At 55.8% G+C, this 22,149-nt stretch overlaps 1 protein-coding gene across 3 annotated transcripts in view; it reads right to left on the bottom strand.

Annotated features, from left to right (window-relative positions):
- Positions 1-493: 493 nt before the first annotated feature.
- Positions 494-22,149, bottom strand: part of MLLT6 (MLLT6, PHD finger containing) — a 35,740-nt gene continuing 14,084 nt past the window's right edge. For all 3 annotated transcript variants that reach the window (XM_042813054.1, XM_042813052.1, XM_042813053.1), the window contains 13 exons: positions 20,659-20,757; positions 14,889-15,063; positions 13,524-14,108; positions 11,965-12,149; positions 11,028-11,145; positions 7,641-7,707; positions 7,229-7,371; positions 6,761-6,949; positions 6,485-6,573; positions 5,742-6,097; positions 5,499-5,607; positions 3,768-4,151; positions 494-3,098 (listed from right to left, as the gene is read on the bottom strand). In XM_042813054.1, the coding sequence (XP_042668988.1) occupies positions 3,054-3,098; positions 3,768-4,151; positions 5,499-5,607; positions 5,742-6,097; positions 6,485-6,573; positions 6,761-6,949; positions 7,229-7,371; positions 7,641-7,707; positions 11,028-11,145; positions 11,965-12,149; positions 13,524-14,108; positions 14,889-15,063; positions 20,659-20,757 (2,544 nt within the window). In that variant the 3' untranslated portion in view covers positions 494-3,053. The remainder of the gene's footprint in view (positions 3,099-3,767; positions 4,152-5,498; positions 5,608-5,741; positions 6,098-6,484; positions 6,574-6,760; positions 6,950-7,228; positions 7,372-7,640; positions 7,708-11,027; positions 11,146-11,964; positions 12,150-13,523; positions 14,109-14,888; positions 15,064-20,658; positions 20,758-22,149) is intronic.

The raw sequence follows: 22,149 nt of genomic DNA, 5'->3' as shown, positions 1-22,149 counted from the left end.
CCTGCCCAGAAAACAGGGGACAAGAGGACACCTGTGAGCTGTGCATTCAGGCCTGCTGCTGGAAAGCTGCTGCTTCACCCTTTCAAGCAACTGCAGTGCAACGCCGAGGGCACCGGCAAGCAGCAGAGCAATGCAAGCCGCTCACCTGGGCTGCAAGGACTGCTGCACTGGAGGAGCCCGGCTTCGGTGTCCTTGCACATCTGCAAAGCCCTTCTCGCCCCCTGCACGGGGCGCTGCGTGCTGTGCAGCAGCTCTGCAGACAAACGGGGCAACGAGAGCTTTTGTGCCACCCCCAAAGTGTTGCTGTGTCCCCACGGACTGAGCCTGAGACCCTTCCAGCTTTGGGGAGCTGGGGCTGTGAGCAGCTGCACCCCCTCAGGTGCATTAACGACGCCTCCCACGTTCATATTAATATTATTTATTATAATAAAGAACAGTCAAGCAGCGTGAAAAAAATATATCTTAGCTACATTACCTTAAATTGCCAAAAATATACACATTTTTCCTCTTTTATTTAATTAAAAAAAAAAAACGAAACAGAACAAAACAAAAGAAAGACACATGCAACGTACTAAATGAGACATTAGCATCAAAATGGGTAAAGAAACGTACCCCAGTGCAACTGAAACACAGCTCATCTTTAGCTTTTCTTTTCCTTCCTCCTCCTCCTCCTCTCTTCACAGCCATACGGGTGCTCGCTGCTGACCCCCCCGCCCTCCCCGTTGCCCAAAGGGACCTCAGGGTGCAGGAGGGGCCTTGAGAGGGGCTGGCATCTCAGCAAGAGCCCCGAGGAATGTGTAAGTGCTTTATCTGCGGGGCTCTCACCTGCCCTACGAGCCTCTCCTGACCGCACGGCTTCCCGCTGGCGCTCAGCATCGGGGTGCTGAGCCACGGATCCAAGCAAGGGCTTTGATTTGCTGATCAGAGCCACGCCGCTGGAACCCATCGAGCCCTTTCCTTCCCTGCTCCCCTCCTGCTCCCGGGTCTTTCCCTGCAGAGCTGGGACGTGGCTCCGCTCTGCAGCAGCCTGCATGCGCCCGGGGAAGCGGGTCAGCAGGTGGCACCTCCCCATAGGGGCCTCCCAGTGGAAAAAAAAACAAACAAAAAAGAAAAAGAAGCGTCGTCAGAATTGAATCAGAGCCCCAGGTGAGCACGGCAGCAGCAGGCAGAGCTCACAGCTGCTGGCGGATCCCCAGCCCCAATGGATGCAACGGGGAGGAGGTGCTCAGAGCTGGGGCTGCGCTGCAGGGACCACGAGGAGGGGGAGCTTTTTTGTCCTCGGGTTCGATTTTTCCTTGTTAGCTGCCATCCCCATCCTTCCTAACCTTGTTAAAACGTCAGCTTTCCTGCATTTCAAGAATTGAAATCCAAACGGTGTACAACGTATTTCCGAGCAGACGGCTGCGTGCTGCCCAGTTTGCAGAACGGCAGATCAGAATGGAGCTTTTCCCTCTGGTCTTTAGCTTTATCCAACCCTCGGGGTGATCATTTCCCAAACAGCAAGCAACAAACCAAACCAAAATAAGAAAAAATAAAAAATAAAATAATAAAAAAAGACATCACAGATGAGATCTGCCCACCACCAGCCTTCTATTCCCATCAGCACAGACCCACTGCTGACAAATTCGAATAGTGCAAACCAGTTAGGGGCAGTGGGAATGTGCTGAAAAAGATTCAGGTCTGCCCACGTGTTGCATTTTAAGACCCTCGGAGCTTCTGTCTGCTGGAGTTTTTACCCCTGTCCCCCACCTCCTCCCCCCCAGGAGAACTGGGAAGAGGAAAAGGAGGAGCACGTCTACGTTTGACGTAATGCTCCCCACCTTCAGAGCAGCCCCACCTGCCCTGCCGTCCATCTGTGACATCCGGGCTCAGAAGCAGAAGCTCCTCGCTGAGGTTCTGGACTGTGAGACGGAGTTAAGGTCAAAAGGTGGAAGAGAACAAAGGCTCCAATGCCCCAACGTGGAGCTCAACGACGCCCTGCTGCTTGGAGATCCCCTCTCTCAGTGCCTAAGACACATGGAAGAACGCCGTTCCTTGGGGTTGGTTTTCTGTTGGTTTGGTTGGTTGGTTTTTTTTGCCAGACTGGAACGATTTGTGGTGGGGAAAGGATGCACCACGACTGGGGCTGTCTTTTCCATGCACGCACGTTTCTGTTGCCCAGCTGAGGCTTGGGATGTCAGAGCCAGATTCAACGCGCCTTCAGGAGACGGCTGAGATGGGGCAACACCGACCACAGCCCCTTTCTGCAAGCTGAACGTCGGGCTTTGGACATCTTAGAAGGAAAGAGAGGCAGCACGAGGAGCAGGAATGTGCTTTTCACGCCCCAAGCACAGCACTGACCCACCAGCAGCTGCATGGCCGCGTCCTTTACAGCAGCAGCAGCTTGCAGCTCTCCAAACACCACTCCTCACCCATCGCTCCACCACCCGTGTCCTTCAGGCTGGGGCTGCATCCAGCTGAGGTGTAAAGGGCATCGTGTGACGGCTCCCAAGAGCATCCCAAGGGCCCAGCAGGCGAGAACATCTGTGGAACATCTTCACCTCCCCAGCGGGAAGGAGCAGACCACGTAGGTACCACCACAGCATCCCCAGGTGGGTCCCATCCAGCGCTGCCTCCGAGGGCACCTCCACGTCCCCCTGCACTGCACACCAGTGTCCTCAGCAGGGGGTGCCCCCCCCTCCACCAAGCTCTCGGCTGAGGATGCTCCGTGCTCTCAGTGCACACACAGAACACGCTCCTGTGCTCACAGCAGTTGGTGGCACGCGGTGTTAACTCTCCTCTACTCTGTCTGGAAACACGGCTTCGCTCTGAGCACGTGGGGCACGGAGCAGCGTGGCAAAGCTGCCCCCCACCTTCGCTCCTCCCGATAGCAGGGCTTGGTCGGAGACGGACTGTCTTCCAAAGCACCTCTTGGCATTGCCCAGCAGCAGGAAATGCTTCTCGGAAGCCTTGTGCTCATTGCTCTAACAGTACCAAAGCTGCTGACTGTGGAAAGCCACATTCCCCCTGGCTGAGAGGAGTTGGCTGCTGGTTTGTTCAGGGTGAGAGGGAGCTTAGCCCTTGTCTTGGGTAAGAGGAGCTCCCTTTTCATTCATGTTCTTTAAAACAAAACAAAACAAAACAGAAAGAGAAACGCAGAGGAGACAGGTATCAGTACCGGAGGGGCAGAAACAGAGAGCTCTGCTGTGCTGCCAAGCTGGCCCTGCTCACTGCCACCTCTCAGGCTCCACCGAGAGCAACAGACACACCAGGGAGCCCTAGGCTTCCCCTCTGCCTGCTCCTAAGCGTCTCCAACCAGGGCTGGACCTTCTGGATACAAACACAGGCCAGGGGAGGGATGGAGGAATCGCAAAAGTATCGCCCCATCCCTCGATGCTGGTGTCGCAGTACAAGGATGCTTTACAGAGAGGCTGCAGACCTCTCCTCTCGGGTGCAAGACTCCTTTCTAAACCCTGGGTCTCAGCACGCAGTCACCTCTGCGTTCCGTCACGAGGGCTGGCACTGCAAAGGGCACTCTACCCATCCACGTCTCAGCAAGGGTGCCCTGGGAGCCTCTGTGCCCACCTACAGCCCTGCCTTGGGCCTACAGAAGTCCTTGGAGGTCTATCAGGACGTGACAGTGGCTACTCAGAAGGGCACAAAACCAGCGGAGCGCCCCGGCTCTGCTGCCCACGTGGTGCCCTGGTTTCCCCCACGTTACGTGCGGCGCCCGGCGCCCGGCACCAGGAGCTCAGTGGGGTTTAGGGGAGCGCTAGCAGCATACGCACCGTTCCTTTTGGGGTGTTGCCATCAGCCTGCAGGTTGAGAAACGGGTTAGTCTGTGCTGTGAGGACGGGAGGGATGCCTGTCCCCGAAGCCATGAGGCTGCTCCCAGGAGCGCTGAGCGGTGGGGTGGCCTGTGGTGGAGCCAGGAGGGCATTGCTAGGGTTGAGCTGCTGGGGGGAGAGGGAGGCCATGAGGGAGCTGCTGTTGGGGGGCTGCTGGGGGGCCGAGGTCATCGGGGCGCTGGTGCTGGAGTGCAGGAGGGGGGTGGAGGTGGCTGCCAGGAGGCTGCTCATGGATAGCTGGGATGAGCTCGTCATCTGCAGCCGCTGCAGCTCCCTCTTCTGCTGGATTTGCTGCATCATCTGGAACACCAGGGCCTGCTGCTCCTGCGGGGAAAGGCGAGGAGAGTCATCAAAGGAGGGACAAAAGGCTAGAGAAGGGGTGACACCTAAGGCAAAGAAGCCAGGCGCCTTATCAGTACGCTGTGGATGGGGATAAGGCAAAAGTCCCCTTCATCACATCCCTGCAGGTACAGAGAGGAACCATTTGTTTTATTCGTTAGCAGCCTGTGCTCATCGCCTCTCTGACCCTATCGGTTCCTGAAGTGTGGACACGCATGTCCACTAAGTGCTTTCCAAACAACCAATCCGTGGATTTTAAATCTGCTGCACTCCTTACCCTGGATTTCTATGCTGGGTGCTGCTTACCCCTCCCAGCCCGTTCTGCTGCACCCCAGGGTGGATCTGAGTGAGCCGGGCTCTGGGGATGAGGACCACAGCACACCTGAGCCTGGAGGGATGCCCTGGCACCCAACTGAACTGCAGAAGTCACTATAGCAACCATCGACCAATGCGGCGTGCTGAGAGCTGACTTTGTTTCCATGCCCATAGGGATGCAGCTGATGACACGGTGACATCAGCCGCTGCAAAGAGAAGCCTTTGGAAATTTGCTTTTTCCCTGGTTATAAATAGCCTGACCCAGAAATCTGTGCAAAGCAGGGGGCCGAGTTCATGGGAGACATAAATGAGCAGAGCTTCATTGACGGGAGCTGTCAGCGCTCCTGTGTGACCGCACGGCAGCGAGGGGCAGCATGGAGTGGCTGCAGGGTGAGCGAATGCAGCTCTCAAACACTCCAGGTTCTGTTCACCATCCATCTGTGCAGCCTTCCCACGGCTGCCTGCTGCTGTTTCCCCCAATGAGGATGGGGTCGGACCCTCAGAGCAGCTGCCCAGCCCTCCTCCTGACCCCACATCCAGTTCTCCATGTCAGTGTGCCCAGGCACGGCTCGCCTGCCTCACAGCTAAGCAGTTTGGTGCTTATCTCCCTCTACACTCAAGCAGTGTCCTTCAGCGAGTTCTTCCTCTCCTGTGAGCCTTGGTGTATCTGCAGCAGGAGCAGACACGGTTTGCATTCACTCGGCAGGAGGAGGTAACAGTGCTCCTGCTTTCACCTTGGCTTAGCTTTGCTGTGCTCTCACACCCTCAGGGTGTGGGAAACACAGATCAAACTTTTCTCCTTTGTACAACAAAGCCCACACCCCTATCTGCCCCCTCCACACCTTCCTGCCTGCAGCTTTCCTCCTCGCTCCACCCGCAGCAGCACCAAGATGGGGAGAACGCACACGGCCGCAAGGGAGGCTCGGCTGCAGGAGGGAGCAACGCTTCCCATCCCAGCTCCAGGGCCTTCCCCATTAAAAAGTCCGTCAGACAGAAGGTGCCAGCAGGCACGCTTACCGGATTAAGCGGTTGAGAAGTCAGGAGCTGCTGGAGCTGCTGGAGCTGCTGCTCGTGTTGGTGCAAGACGTGCCGCTGCTGCTCTGTCAGGGGACTCAGGCTCGGCATGCTGCAAGGGAGCGGAGCGGCCAGCATCAGCACAGCCCATCTTGGTCCTGCGTGTGCAAGGATCCCTCCCTCCCTCCCGGTGCTAAACCTCTGCTGGAAAGGGCCCGGCTGTCCCCGCGAGCTCCCCGTCCTCACCTGCTCAGGCTGGTGGAGAGCTGCAAGGTCGGAGGGCCGCTCGCCTGCGTCAGCGCGCTTGGAGGCTGGGCGGCCTGAGCTCCGTTCAGATTCCCCAGGATCCCGTTGATGGGCATCTGCTGACCTCCTGCCACGGTCCCCATCAGGCCGTCCACCATGGGCACCGTGGAGAGGCTGTGGCTGGCAGTGGTGCCACCCCCCAGCCCGCTGCCTGCCACCCTGGCCAGGCCATTCACCTGCTGCACCCCGGGAAGGGGTAGCGAGGCAGGACTCTGCTGCAGCATGGGCAGGGGTGGAGGAGTGCTGTGGAAGGACAGGGAAGAGCTGCTCCTGCTGGGGCAACCTGAATGAGGGTCCTGGGGGAGAAACGGACATAAGAGCATCGGACTGGGGCAGCTTGTGAAAGGTTGGCTCAGCTCTGGGGGGGATGGAGCTGGAGGTGGGAAGGGGGCTGTGAGTGCAAGTGCAGGCGTATGCTCAGAGAGGTCCCAGAACTCAGACGTGCTTTGCAGGATCTCTAACAGCGTGGCTGGAATAGCCTGGAAGCACTCTCACCTCTCGCCTGCAGGCTCAGCAACCCTCAGCACTGAGAATGAGCAACTCCAGAGAAAGAAGCCTGGTTTCTGGGCCTCGGCTACGAGGCTTTGTGAGCTGGACACCAAGTCAGAGCACTGGCACTGCACTGCTCTGCTCCCTCCCCAGTCCCTTCCCAGCTGGCTGGGGGACGTGTGACCCCCGTGTACCTCAGAGGAAGTGGAGAGCGAGTTCTCAATCCCAAAGCTGTTCTTGCAGGGGGGGCTCTTGCTGATGCTCAGGGAATCATTGTTGCACACTATAAGGAGGAAAGAAGTGAGAACAGAGAGTCAGGGGTGGAGCCTGACGTTGCCACAGCAATGGCTCTGCCACCAGTCGCTGCAGCCACATAAATGGGTCAGATCCTCCCTGCCTCTACCCCACCGCTGCCCACCCCAGGACTTCCTATAAGGGGGCACAGAGCGATGCTTCCCACCGCCCCTCACCGTTGCTGGGCAGGATGTAATGGGTTTGGCTGCCAGGCCCGTTGCTGCTGGTCACCACCGGGAAAGGGACAGAGAGCTGGACGTTGAGGAGCTGCAAACGTTCCTTCTTGGCTGTCAGCGTCATGATCTGCTCCTGGAGCCGCTGGTTCTCCTTCTGCAGCGAGTGCAGAGCTTTGAGCATCTCTACAACTGCAATGGAACGACAGAGGGGGAGGAGGGATGGAATCCGGGGAGGAGATGGGGGGACAGAGGGGAGAGGAGAAGGGGGAGCACACAGGGGTGCTGCAATTAGAGCACAGCGAGGGAAGGTCGGCCCCCAGAACGCAGCCCCACTGCCAGCTCCTCCCCACACCACAGGTCAGTGCTTCATCCCCCAGCCTGGCTCCGTTTTTTAAGGGCAAAACCCCCCCAAAACTCACCCAAGGATCGCTCCTCCCGCAGCCCCTTCCCCCCCCCACAGTGACTCACTGTTAACGCCAGCTTCCCCATTGCCCTGCTTCTCCAGCAGCTGCTCGATGTTGGGGGTGGCCTGGGGGACATTTTCCAGCTGCCCGCTGCTGCTGCAGGACACCGTCTGGTCAAAGAGGGTCGGCAGGCTGCTGATGGGGGACCTGCGGGGGGGGGGATGCAGTCAGACCCCTCATCTGCACCGCGCTCCTCCCCTCCCTTCTCCCCGCAGCTCTTCCACACCCCTCCCAGCTCTGCTCTTCTCATCCCTTCTTCAGGAGCAGATCCCTCGTTTCTACCTGCCCAGCTGCCGGAGCGGCCCCACGCCTTCCCCAGGAGGAGGACACGAGCCTTCCTTCCCCACCCCGGCTCACCCCCCCCCCCCCCGTCCCCACCTCCTCCACGGCTCCCGGAGCACCCGAAGCTCACTCACATGGAAGAGAGACTCTCCTGGGGCGAAGTCCCTCGGCAGCCGAAACTGCAGTCCTCCAGGTCGGGCTCTGGATGGGGAGAAGCACAGAGAGGCACCCCGTTCATAAGCGCTCGGTGCTGCAGGTGCCCGCAGCCGGGCTGTCCCCGCTAGATGGGAGCACCGAGCAGCCCGGCCGAACCTTTGCGTCACGCAGAGCCCGCAAAGCCCCCGCCCCCGGGGGGAGGCGACGGAGGAGGGGCCGCGTGTCCCCGAGTGTCACCCAGGGAAGGTCACGGCTGGGTGCTGCCCGGCTGTCCGGGTAGAAGGAAGGCTGTGATCACCGAGCTGAGGATGCTCGCTTTGCTGAGGATGATTCGCGGGCACGGACACGCTCGGCTCTCTGAGCCTCCAGCATCCCTTCCCCAAGCCAGCTGCGCTCCTCCAGCCTTTCCACATCATACAGGACGGCTCCCCGTTGGAAGTGGCCTTAAAGATCATTTAGTTCCAACCCCTGCCCTAATCGGGCTCCCCCCAACCCTCCCCAGCTCAGGCTGCCTAGAGCCCCCCCCCCTCAGTGATGGGGCACCCACAGCTCTCTGGCAGTCTGTTCCAGTGCCCCACTCCCCTATGATGCTGCTGTGCTCGTGTGTGAGACATCTCCTATCCAAACAGTCACCGAGAACGAGGAGGATTTATCTGCTGTTTGCAGCCCCTCAGCACATGCTAGTGTTGCTCTGGGCAACCCAGGTGTAGTGGGGGCAGCCCACCCCGACGCCTGGCTGCCCCTCCTCTTCCTCACACAAGAAGAGATGTTTCTCATGTGCAGGAATCCAGGAAGTCTCCCGCAGGGAGCACTGCAAAGCACTGTGATTTACACCACCATGCCCCGAGCGGGGCATTGGTTACCAGCAATACAAGAGCAAGGCTTGTAGGAATGAGAGCAGCCCTCAGCCCCTCGCCCATATGGTGGTGCTTTCTCAGCCACCAACTACACCTGGTCAGCCCACATGGGGGGAAGCCACTGCAGCGATGTGCTGGTGTAAGGACACATGGAAAGAAGGCCAACAAGGCTGGATTTAGGGGATGCCACGAAGCACGGAGCCTTCCTCAGCTCCTGGGAGCAGTCCCACCACAGCAGTTCATCCCAGTATCATTTTCACCCCTAAACCCTTCAGAACACATCCACATCCCATGGCATGCAGCTGTGCCACAACAGGTTTAACATGCCAGCAGACCAGCACTCAGCCAAGCTCTGACTGTCTGCTTGTTGCTGCCTTGTTTTCTTGCAGCCGTGTCCATACATGTGATTCTGAAGCTCCACGCTCAGCTATCTCCTGGCCAACACCATTCTGTTGGCTGCAAGTCTGGGAGATAACTGAGTTATCAAACAGAGGCAGCCCTTTGCAGGGCAACAAGGATGAAAAAGAGGCTCTGAAACAGCCACGGGAGATAAATGCATTTGGGCTGTCATCGTGGTGAGGCAGGATCCAGGACAAGCAGTGGGTGGATGAACCAGACAGGAGCTGAGGGAGTGGGAAGATAGGAATCAGACTTTTTGCATTGCCAAAGGCACTCTGGTATCAACCTGCATCAGGGATAACAGTTTTTTCGGTTCCTCCATCTGTAAGACAGGATAACACCGTTTTCCTACATCACATTAAAGTTGTGAAGGACTCGAATATCAGGGCAATGAAAGCTATGTCTGCAGGGGATCTGTCTACACAGACACTCCCAGGAAAGGTAATCTGTATGAAAGACAAGGCAGGAACACTTAAAACGTCACAGCCACCTTGTTAACGACTTGGGATTAAAGCAGTCGTCACAGTTTTAAGTGAAAATGGCTGCAAAGGAGGTTTAATGCATGTTAATTAATCCCACTGGAAAAAAAAAAAAGGGGGGAGAAAAGAAAAAAAGAAAGGAATTTGGCTTAATGGCCTCCGACCTGGCCGACTCTCTGCTGCCGCAGAGAGGAGATGGTGATAGAGAACCTTTAAAGGTGACAAACAACAGGAGCCGTTCTGAAGGCTGGCTGGAATCAGAAGGATCCCACTCAACCCGAAAGAGCAATTTTGGAGATGGAAACTGAGCAGGGACGGCTCTGCCTGCCTGCTTCATCCATCATCGGCCGCAGGGCTGGAGCTGAAGCCGGGCTGCTCAGCCTCCGCGCCGCGCCTGAACCACAAGGCTGCTCCTGAAAGCCCATTTGCTTCCTCCTGCTGTCAGCACCTCACCACAATAACGGCCCAGAGAAGTGGCAGCGGGGTCCTCTCCTCTCTCTCGCTGATGGCCGCGGGGGAGGAATAACTCTTGGAATCATCCCCTTCCCTCCTCCATTCCAGGTGACCACTCCTGGCTCGCAGCTCCTGCAGCCCTGACTCCACTGGTGTCAGCAGTGCACTCATTGCGCTTCCCATCGCACTCATGCAGACACAACACTGCCAGCAACACACAGAGACACGCAGACAACACACAGGCAGCTTCCAGAGGCTCACACGTGAACACACGTGTTCCCTCGTGCTTTACATGCAGGCATGCACGCTGGTTAAGGCAAATAAGGGCACCGTGGATTAACCAGAGAGCTCAGGGTGATCCCTACTGAGCTCTGTGCCATTCTGAGCCCTCGTTGCTCCACGTGATGCTGGGCAGAGCTTTACCTCCACGGGTCCAGCATCCAACATGCTGAGCTGCCAGCATTTCTGGGCTAAGCACGAGCGCTGCTAACTGCTTTTGCTGAACTACAGAGCAAACTGAAAGGCAGGCCGGTTCTGCTCGGAAAAAAAGAAGAAAAAAAAAAGCCTTACGATGCTTCAAGTTTCCTGCTTATGAACCAGGCAGCTTTCCAAGAAAAATGGATTTGCCTTGGTGGGAAAAAATGAGCAGTTGTAAGCAATTCGGTGCTTGGCACGTTCGTGTTTGGAAGTGGAAAACAGCAGATTCTGCTGCATTTCATGAGAAAGCCAAAGGGGAAGAGCAGAAAGTAACTCAAAACAGGACTGGAAGATGAAAATTAAGAGTGTTTTAAACAACAACAAAAAGGCCCTTCAGAGGATTTTGAATAAGCAAAAGCTCAGAACAGTTCTTCAGCGGGTTTGCCCAGCTTCAGTTGGTGAAAAGGCACCGAATCTTTGGGAAAAGGAAATCTTTGGGGTGTGGAAGGAGGGAAAGATTTCCATCCTTGCAATTCCGGGGACGCGCATCACAGAGCAGCAAATGTTGGTCATACAGGGCTGGATGGGGCAAACAGGGGGAAAAGCCACCGTGCCTCTTTGCTGGCCCTGTGTGCCACATCTGTGGGGTGGGAGCAAGCAGGGAGGGGGGGCAGATGGACAACTATGGATGCTGCTCTCTTGACTCCTCCAGGGAGATCCCTCCAGGAGCCCAGGCTCACATACCTTCTGATTCACGTACCTGCCCGGCTGCTTTCCGACTGATTTAAGAGCGGGTTGATGGACAGCCCAGATGTGAGGGGGCTTCCAAAAATATGTGAGGAGGGGAGGCTGAACGTGGAACCTGCCAGAGAGAACACCTGCATGGCAATGGGAGGTGGGAGGGTGGGGAGGGAGAGAAAGGAGGGAGGGAAAGGGAGAGATTACTTCTTGAACTCGGCTCGGTCATGAGAGAGAGTGTTAAAAATATCTCCCTGGAAGTCCCAGCAGACAGCTGAAAATCTTCCCAGCCCCATCTCCGTGCCAAGAGGTCTGAACAGGCTGAGTAACGCTGCAGCTGTAAAACTAACTCTCTCCTCCCTGTAAAACACCTCTCAGCACCAGCTCCCAACAAAGGACGGGGCTCCGTGCGCTGGCACGCGTGCAGCCCACCCAGCTGAGATGCCTCCCACTGAGCTCCCCGTGCCGGAGGGCTGGCACTGGTGGTGAGCAGCAGGGACACAGCACACACCTCTGCCACCTGAGCTGTGCTCCTTGTACTGGCAGTGGAGGTAATGAGCCATCGGGCTGCAATTCCTCTCACCCCAAAGTGGCTGTAAGCATCCTCAGGGGGCCCTGGACACAGGGTTTGTTGTGTGCATTGAGTGATATTCCGAGCTGTAGCAACAACAGATTCAGGGTTATGCCGCTCCTGCAATCTTTCAGGTATAAAAACCCAACAGAACAGCGTAGTCTCCAGACTGAAGTAAATCAGACAAGGGAACTTTGTTGCTGTGATGCCAAACTGCCTGCAACTTTCTCCGTCTGCATCTTTTAAGTGATGCCAAAGGAAGGTGCAGCTGGCAGCTCCCTTCCAAAGCAAAGGAAGGGAAAAAGCAGCTCCTCTGTGCCCACAAACCAGCCCTGCTCAGTGCAGTGCCCTCCTGAACAACAGCCCACCCTGCTCCCAGGGCTCTTACCTGCGTGGTGGAGACGGAGGAGGAGGAGGAGGTGGGGATGGTGCTCGCGAAAGGAGAGCGGTTGAGCGGCGGGATGGAAGCGGTGCCCTGGTGTGCCAGAAGGCTGGAGGAGAGGGGTGTGCTGCAAACAGCGCGGAGCACTCCACCCCCGTGGGAAATAGGGTCCTTGTTACTGGTGTAGATCCCTGCGAGGGGAGGAAACGTGTTGGAGAGGCAGGCTCCCAGCAGCAGCAAGGCCTGGGGGCTGCTGGTGCGCTGCAGGGCGCATCTCTGCAAGGGAGGGTGGCACTGCAGAAGGACCACGTGGGATGAACACCTCAGCATCTCGTGGCCCAGAGCAATGACAGCCCTGTCAAAAGGTGTCAAAGTTTTCCAGCCTTCCCTCCTCGTTTGCCTGCTGCACCCCGATACAGTCGGACTGAGAAACAGCAGCGCTGAGTGACTCACCAAAGCCACACGTGGGTGACAGAAGGGAGACTCACAGCCAAGGGACAGCACTGCTGCCGAGTTAACCTGATCCCTTCCACTGCCCTCGGGGACTGAGGAGGGAGAGGGACAGAGGAATGGGTTAGGGGGGACGAAGAGGGACGAGGAAGGAGCTGCTGCACAAGCACACAGCCCAGCGCTGGTTCTGCCAACATCCCTCTGCAGAAGAATGGGAGAATGAGCAGGGAGAGGGCAGGCCCTGGCAGCCTCTTCCTCTCTGAAACGTTCCTTTGTTGTTCCAGGGGGAGAGGGGAAAAAAAAAAAAGAAAAAGATTGGCCTCAGGTTGTAATGGTGGAGGAGGCTGCAATGATTCTTGCAGTTCCTCTCCGCTCTCAGGCAATGCAAACAAATGGGCCGCAGCTCCCGGGTGCATGCAGCAGAATTAACCCCACCCCCGCTCCCCTTTGCAATCTGACCTAAATTGGAGCATCTGCAAACAACCCACAATAGACCGATGACAAGTTCTGCTGCCAGAACAGTGTCAAACCTCAGCCTGGAGCTGCAGGCCCCTCCCCTGCATGCTGCCTTAACCCCTTCCTGCCGCACATCCCGCTGCTCTCACCCTTCCCAAGCCAGATCAGGGCTCAGGATTTGGCTTCCCAGGCCAGGGGCAGCAGACAGCCTCTCTGCAGCGTTAATGGTGTGCCCATCCTCCAACCCTATGTGGATGTGGCCACAGCAGGATGAAAGGTTTTGCTTTTTAAAGAAGGGTTAAGCTTGAACCACTCCTGAGAATCCCTCATTTGGGGTCAGATGGCGGTTGTTCCAATTTGGCCTGGGAATATCCCTGTCTGCATCGCTTTAGAAAGGAAGCTTTGACTCGCTGAGGTTTTCCAGCACTTGAGCAAGACAGGCTTGAAATGAGCCCAGTTCCAACAAGCATGCAGATGAAGATGGGAACCATGGGGACCAGGATGGGAACAGAAGACTGGAGGTGGGTTCTTAGCGCTCCTGGGAGTGATGGATGGGGACCGGACAGTGTGCAGAGGCAGGTTCAGGCACCAGACAGACGTGATGCTGAAGGGAGCAGGGCTGGGAGGAGCACACCTGGAGCCCTCGGGGGGAAACATACCTGAACTCAGCAGCGGGGACTCCAAGCTGAGGCTGGGCAGGTTCCCCGTGTGGCTGAAGGGCCGCGAAGAGTTGCTGATGCTGGAGCTGACGAGAGAACCTCCAGAGAACGGCGACGAGGATGTCGACGTGGACCCAGCCAGCTGGGCACCCAACATCTCTTTGCTTTTGCCCCCTTTTGGCCTGCCAGGCCCGTGCTTGTTTTTCTTGCTGCCTTTGTGCTTCTTTTCCTTCAGCACCTCTCCCTCTTCCATGCTGAGGGATGGCATACGCTTGTGGCTGCTGCTTGTGGCAGCGCTGCCCGTTGCTGAAGGGCCACCGATGGGGTTTGAGGCTTTGTAATCCACAGGGGAAGCATCGCGGCCCCTCGGCTGGCTCACAGCAGAGGTGGAAAAGCGCATGATGGACCCGAAGCCTGAGAAGATCACCTTCTGCTCAAAGATGTCCCCCTTCTGGCCTTCATACAGCGGGGAGCAGTGGGAAGACGAAGAGGAGGAGACGGGCTTGCGGTACTTCTCGTCGTCCTGCTCTAGCTTGGGGAACGCCATGAAATCCTGGGAGCATTGCAAGGAGCTGCAGGAGGTGCCTGGGGGAGGAAGAGGGGAAGCAGATATAGGAAGGCTTGTGGTGGCAATAACACAGCCCACGGTGCAATGAGAGCACGGTCAGAGGGCAGCTCCTTGGTCACAGGCTGCTCACCGAGCTGACAGACATCTCTGCCACCTTCCAGCCCTGCCCAGATGCTCTGATGCTCTCTAGAAAGCACCAGAGGTGCACAGCAGTGGCTTCACCCCACCCAAACCCACATGTGTTTGCTCCCCTGCAACATCACCCTTCTTCCAGCCCCAACCAGATTCCCAGGGGATGAAACCTGCAAGCAGTTCTGGCAACAGCTCAAAAAAATAATAATAATTAAAAAAATTTGAGCAGATGGGAGCCCTGTTAGGTATCAGCTCAAAGCTCTGGGATATGGAGCTATCAGGTCGTGGCTCAGGCCTCTCCCCCAGCACTCCTTACAGCACTGCTGCAGACAGTCCCACCTATGGAGGCGGAGGCAGGTGCTGCCCACATTGCCTGAGCAAGCATCCCTTTCCTCCTCCCTCTGCTCAGACATCTGGATCTGCTTTCCCTTGCGGTGCAGAAGGTGCACGCAGGAGCAGGGCTGCAGCATCAGACACAGTTCTTCCCCCCATGCACAGAGCAAGGGGCAACGACACCTTCCCCCTTCTGCTCGAAGGGGTTAAAGTGCAATCAGTCACAAAGCACGGGCTCTGAACTGATGCCCTGCTGAACTGATACAGAGATACCAACGAGAATCAAAGCAAACCATTCCCCCCTTCACCCTCACTCCTCCTTCAACCCTTACCTGCAGGCTGGAAGGTGCTGCTGGAAGATGCAGAGCTGAACCCAGCCGAGTTCTTCCCGCTCCCCGTCTTCTTCCCCTTGTGGCTGCTGCCATGACTCGAGGACTTCTTGCCTTTCACCTCTGATCTCCCGACCTCTGAGGTCTCTTTGCTCCCCTCATGGTGGCTGGTGGAGCCCTGGCAAGCAGCAAACACGGAGGTGACTCACTTGAACCAGATGTGGCCACAGCAGGGGCTCTTTTTACCAATTTCCCCTCAAGAGAAGTAATTGCTCTCTCTGCCCGCAGAGCCAAGGCCAGCTCACGTTACCCCCAGGAGAACAACAGCATCCCTCTCTGCTGCTCCTTGGTGGCACCAGTCTTTGTAACTCGAGGATTACGCTCATCCCATCTAACTGCAGGAAATGAAACAGGGCACCGACAGCACAGGCACCGCAGCGAAGCACCCACGCTCAGAGGGTTGTTTGGTCCAAACACAATCTGAAACTGGCTGCAATTCAAATGCACGTCTCAGCTGCATCCCTCAGGTGTGCAGCTCTCTGCACGAGGTCACTCCACCTGCAAGAACCCGGCCGTCCTGCTGCTGCAATGGGAGTTGCAATGAGTTTCACACCACCTCTTGCTGCCGTTCCAGGGAGCTCCACCTCTACTGCAGCACATACTTTGCACAGCATCTGACCATCTAACAACAGATGCTGCCCAAACCCCCCGTAAGCCTGCAGGAGGCAGGGAAGCAGGGGGTGAAGAAGCCGGGCAGATGCTGGGAAATCCAGGAGCTTGGAGTGTGAGAGAGAGAAGTGTGGGAGCTGAGCAAGGGGGGGTGGAATGGATGGAAAACCAGATCCCTCTGGGCAGCCACAATGGGAGGTGACAGCTTCACCTTCACATCACTTCAAAGCCAAAAGAGCAGCAAAGATCACTTCTTGCAAGGTATTTCTGCAAGCAAATGGATATTAGATATTGCTCCAACCTGATGGCCACAGCCTCAAACACAACAGCTGCACATCAGTGCAAACGCCCTTTATTTTGTAATGGCAGCAGATAGAAGGAAGACACAGAGAAGCACAATACCTTCCTGGCATTGATTCCAGGTGACCTCTTCTCAGGGAGAGCTAAAGCAAAAAGGGCTGGCGATGCTCCTTCAGTGCCCAGATAGAAATCTTTCCCCATTCCTCCCACATGGTTTCATCACTCTGCACAATGCAACAGCTGGCTGCCTAACGCGCACCAGATGTGCCGGGAATATGAAAGACAGGAGGAAGGGAGTGGTGGAAATTAGGGTGGGGGGAGAAGGGGGGAATCTGTATTTTCTCATCACAGACTCCTGGATGTAGGAGATTAAGCCTTCCTGATTTACGACCTCAGAGGGAGCACGAAAATCTTTCTGACTTTCCACATCTGCCTCGAGGGGGGGAAAGGAGAGAGGTGTCTGGGGGCCATGGGAAGTCACAGCAACGAGATGGCTCATGCCTCAGCACAAATGCAAAGCCCCGCATCCCCCCCCCCCCAGCCCCATAAATTTACCTCTGTGGAACTTCACACAAGGTGCACGAGGCCACAGAAGGGCAGAGGGAAACCGCATGAGAGGACATGTTCTAAATGGGGAGCGTCAGGAAGGGAGTGCAGGGCAAGCAGTGAATTACTGCAGGGTGGGAGGGGGGAAATCTGAGCTGGGAAATAAATCTTAATTGCAAAATTAAAGGCAAAAAAAAAAAAAAGAAAAGAAAAGAAAGAAAAGCAAAAGGAGGGGGAGAGAGGCTGAGGGGGCAGCGGTGAGGGCAGAAACCCACCTGCAGGGTTGCTTGAACCCACAGGCTGCTCTGATGGACCCCTCCCCCCCCCCCCACATTTGGGGAGCAGGATTTTATCACGTGTCCTGCACAGCATTTGCCAAACGGATCTGCATGGTGTCACCAGGAACCCCTCACCACACAGAGCTGCGCACAGGGCAAGGGCCTGAGCCCCCAAATTCAATCCCTTCCCCCCCTCTGCGCCTCTGTTTCCTCTCTGCTTTGCCCCAAGGAGCTCTGTGTGGCACTGCAGCCTTCCAGGACACACACATGGATTGCCAAGTGCAACACAGCCATGACCCAATGGGGAGTGCCAATATTAATAACAGTAACGAGGGCTGCCATCCCACCGCATCCCTAATGAAGGAGATCCTCCAGCTGGAGGAAGCAGGGCTGGAGAAAAGCCTGCATGCCAGCTGCTTGCACTGCATAGAAACAGAAGCCCCAACCTCTGCACCATCGCCTTTCCTCCAGCATTTACGTGTAGACACACCACTGGTTTGTGTGCTTTGCAAACAGGTGTGCAAGGGGGAGAGCATGCAGCAGAAGGGGGGGGGGGGGGGAACAACACCAAAAACCAACAGAGAAGCACAGAGGAAGCGAGAGCACCCTTTCAAAATGAGGCAGCAGTTCCATTTTGAGGAGCTGTTTTAAGCATCCGAGAGGGAAAAACATCAGCAGGACAAACCTGCTGCCCCAGCTGGAGGTGACAGGAGGGGAACTCCTGCTCCAGCCACACTGCACAGAGCACAGGCATGCATTCACCTCCTCCCCCCGGCGCTCGCTGTCCCCGTGGGGCTGTACCTGTTTGCTGGCCTCTCTGTGACACTGTGCAGCACCCGAGCGCTCTTCATTCATTAATTTATTGATGGGAAATCAGAAGAGCATCTCTTTGCCTTCTGATTGGAGGGACGAGCTCCTAGAGGGAACCACTGACGGAAGGCAGAAGGGGGTGGGGGGAGGCTGTGCAGCGTGGAAAACGCAGAGCTGCTTTGCCCTGGATTAAACTACTGGCGAGGAGAAGCAGGGAGGATGCAAACAAGGAACAATGCACTGAGAGCAGGAGATGCGACGTGTTGGAGCAGCCACTCGGGCAGGCTGCGTGCATCAGCTGCCCTTCCAAACCAGATTGCTCAGCAGAGGTCAAACACATCTCTATTGGGAGCTCTGGGCTGCGGCGCCTGGATGAGCTGCAGCATCAGTGCCCGAGCTGCTCACAGCCAGCACCGTGCTGTGCTCCTTATAGGCACGATGGAGATGGGCTGAAGGCTGTGTTTTTTGCTCCCTGATGCCTCTGGGAAATTCATACCCGTGTCAGGATGAGGGATGCTGAAAGGCTCTCTGCAAACATCTAATGCTGAGACGCACTTTGACGAGCAGAGGGGAACCAGAACAACCCCTGCCCCATCCCAGCTACTGGATCTGCCTGAGCAAGGCACGGTACAGAGGTTCCCAACATCTGTCAGCTCCAGGCCTGCTGGCAGACCCCCAGAGCTTAAATCACACTGCAAAACCTCAGGACCACCCCCTCAACCTCCTCCGGCACCTGATGGCCGCGTGGGTGCGGGGAGCCCCCAGCATCCGCCACTTCCATTACAAACCCCAGAGAAAGCCAGATGTTGCAGCTCCAAACACGTAGCATGTGTGTGTGTGTCAACAAGTGATTGTGATGGCTGCAGCTGGCAGGAGGAGGCAGCTGGGGTGGCTTGCAAGCCTGCAGATTTACTGCAAGTGCAACAGAGAGCGGCAGGACGGCTCCCCAGGGGGGTTTGCAGGGGGAAGGTGAGGGCTTGCAGCGTGCTGCTTGCTGTGCCTGCTAACCCATGCAGCCAGCACGGAGCCCCAGCTACACAGACCGACCCTGAGAGCAGAGACTGCTGCTTGGCAGAGCAAAGGTTTGCTGGTGAGCCACTGTGCTGGCAAGAAACCCTCCTCTGCCCTGAGCTCACTCTGCGGATACCATCTTTCCAAGAGGCTTTTCCAAAGCATAACGAGCTGGCAGTGTTTTCGAAGGTTTGGATGGGCCACATGAAACAGCTAGAAACTAACACAGCCAGAGAGCATTACACAGAGGGGAGGGGTGGTTCCTGCCTGTCTCGTGCTCCCCCGAAAGTCTGCAGGAGCTGCAAGCAACCAGCATGACCATGAGTGACTGCACCTCACAGGTCCATTCCTTACAACCCATCCCACTGCAAAAGCATCCCCAAGCCCCTCCACAAGCACCTCAGGGGGACTTTCATGCTCTCATGAGGATGCCCCAGGATCTGCCCCTCTCTGAGAGCAATGCCATCCACACTGCACAAGGACATATGCTGGAGGCAGGGGAAGGGCTCAGAGGTGTCATGAAGAATCATTTCCACGCTGGAAGTTCACACTCTCAGTTTCCAGTGTACACGAGAGCTGAGGTCACTTCTGTGTTTCAGTCTGCTCACAGCCCGAAGCAGAGAGAGGCAGTGACAGCACAGGAGCTTGGCTGGGCCCAAGCAAGAGATATGAATGGTATTCAGATTCCTAAAAGACACAGGGAAGCACTTCAGTGAGAGGCAGAAGCCAGAGGTGTAACACGACTGATTTCAAGAGGAAGACTGAAACCACATCAAAGCATCTTTGCAGCTAAGTGGTTCAAGAGGGGAACACGGGGTGGACAACGCAGCAGGTGAGAATTGGAACGGAGAAATAAATCTGCATTGCAAAATTAAAGAAAGATGGGCAGCAGAGGCCAGGCTGCCTGAGGAAATGGGGAAGTGGGAATCCCCACTGCGCTCTTCTGCACTGTCACACCAGCAGTGCCAGCTTCTTGCTTGCTGCATGTACCCCAATGCACTCTGCTGGGGTGAGCAGTGCTATCCAAGACTTAAAAAAGGACAAAGATGGCTTGGGCTCCAAAGAGAAAACCTGTTTGGATGTATTGCATCAGCGTGTCTCAAGGTCTTACATAAGGACTGCCATGCTGCATTGGTGCAAGCATCCAGAAAGCCTCACCCAGGCTTTGCAGCACTGGATCCAGAGTGGGTGCTTTGGGTAGCAGAGTTTGAACAATGCTTTGAGAAACTTTGCACACACAAAAAAGAAATAAAAAAGCAAGGGAAATGCTCTCAGTTATGAGGAATTACAGTAACACCAAAATGCTGTCACTCAAGCACGGCTACAGTCATCAGGATCCCCTGCATTTTAGCTTCCAGAGTTGCAAGCTGCTTGTCAAACTGAGTTCACCTTTCCATCCTTGTTTGTAAAGTCTGGCAGGGCTTTGAGGAGACAGTGGGTAATTGTGTGCCACCACTTCAGCTGCCCAGAAGTCAGGCTTTGGATTCCAGTTTAGCTTGAAAATAATCTTCTTAGGCCGTCAGTTCCCAACAGCTCTGTTAACTGGGTGAATCTGCTGCTCCCCCAAAGCCAGAGCTGAGCTCCTTGATACAAGTACAGAGAAACCAGGAGTGACTGAAGCTCAGACTGAAGCTCAGAAGCTATTTCTTCCTTCCATCCAGCTGTATCTCCCAGCCTGAGGCCCCTTCAGACTGACTGTGCCATCTCAGCTCTCTCCTGCATCTCCTCCCTGCTTCAGGCTTGGCCCCACACAGCAAATCCTCTTCAATCCTACCCCAGAAGGACCCAGACTAACAAAGGAGAGCAGCTCCTCCCCTAAGCCTTGCCTTGCTTACCTACCTGCCTCAGCTGTTTACTGCGTGGCAGCAGGAAAGGCCAAATCATGGATATTTATCTGTTCTGCGAGAGCTTTAAATCTGAACATCTGCTGCAGAACAGGCGGGCGCTTGCAGCTCCATCACTGCACTGTCAGTGCTGACAGACACCCAGGCAGCTGCTGTGCCAAATCCCCGAGGTGGGAGCAGAGTGAGAACGAATCAGGAATCACAAACAACGGACAAAAAGCTCTTTCTCTGCCCCTCTGCATCCTCCATCCCACCTCCTATAGGAGTGCGGGTTCCCCCTCCCCTCCCTCTCTCACCCTTTCCTGGGCTCAGTACCTTTTCTGCAGCGATGGGCACCGTGGGTGTTGGAAGGCTGGTGGGAGATTCTGGACGTTTTTTGTGCTTCTGTTTGGGTCTTTCTTTGTCCTTACGACTCTGCAAAAGAAATCAGAGAGCACTGGAAGGCTTATTTTTCCTCTGCTGAGAATAGCGGTTGTAAGGGAAAAGAAAGGAGGGTGTGTAGGGGTGGATTTACAACCATACATTCATATTCCTCTTTCCTTCCCCACCCATCCACAAGAGCCCAAAGTCCCTTCCCCCACATCCCAGCTTGGGAGTGTCCCACCATCTCTGCTCCAGCTGCAGCCAATATCTGGAGCGCAGAATATCAACAGAAGCCCCCGAATCAGTTCATGCTCTCGAGAAGATAGGGAAGGATTTAACAAGCTCTGCCTGATTTCAAGCAACCTGAGCTTTCCTTTTTGCTATTTCCCCAACTGGGGCTCTGTGCCCCTTAACCTCACTCTCACACCTTCTTGGAAGGTTTCTCAGATCCACCCTGTGCAGCCATTGGGAGGATCCTGACCTCAGCACACGTTGCACGTGCACAGGTTAAGAGCTCACACAGCGGAGATGCCAACCCAGAGACCTTCCCCACCTCCCCACCTCCCCTCCCAGCAGAGAACAGCTGCTCTGGGCCCATCGAACTGCAGGCAGACTATTCAGATTCATTCCTCCATCCCGCTTCTTTGTCTCATTAAAATCCCTGAAAGATGGGACTCTTCAAATCACAAACCAAGGAAAAATCACGGTCTGAGAAACACCGAGTCCTGCCCACCCTGCTTCTATCATCTGGAGAATGGGCTCTAAGCAGGGTCCCACTCCCCCACATGCCTGTTTTACCCCAGGAGCCGAATCCTCACCTCAAGAATGTGTTCAGAACACAGCAATCACATGGGAGGGACTTTCCAGAAGATGGAGATTGCTTCCTCCTGCACTCAGAGCCTTGGGGCTACCATTGCCAGCACACTATGGCAGGGATGGGATGCAGCAGCAACCATTTGCATTCACTTGACAGCACACAGCAGAGTGCTGATGAGCTCAAGAAAGCTTTTCAATATCTGTATCTCATTCCACAACTTGGGAAGTGAGGGTGCACGGGATGAGAGAACTCCCAGCTCTTCAACATTCAGAAAGAGGAGCTGGGGACCCCAATCCCACCCGGATGAGTGCTCTCAAACCAGGACACACTGCAAGAGCCATGGAAATGAAGGCAGGAGCCCCACACCTCCTTACAACACAGAACTCATTCCCTCACTTTCAGACCCCCAGATGCATTTCAGCCTTGAAGGTGCAAGAGGGGGGAATACAGCATGATGCTGTCAGTACCAGCCAGCCAGTGCTGGAATCATTTAACTTCACATTCACAGTCAGGATGGGACAAGAGAGAGCCAAACCACAGCTGTGACACTGAGCCTACACACCTACACACAGCCACGTGGGGAAGGAGAGGAACATCCTGCCTGCGAGCCATGAAACCTCCCACAA

The sequence above is a fragment of the Centrocercus urophasianus genome, unplaced genomic scaffold (genome assembly GCF_019232065.1).
Source record: "Centrocercus urophasianus isolate 14NV4802_14NV808 unplaced genomic scaffold, USGS_Curo_1.0 seq_1357, whole genome shotgun sequence".
Taxonomy (NCBI): Eukaryota; Metazoa; Chordata; class Aves; order Galliformes; family Phasianidae; genus Centrocercus; species Centrocercus urophasianus.
Note: the sequence above shows the minus strand (reverse complement) of the source record. Positions and strands in the feature narration are given on the sequence as shown.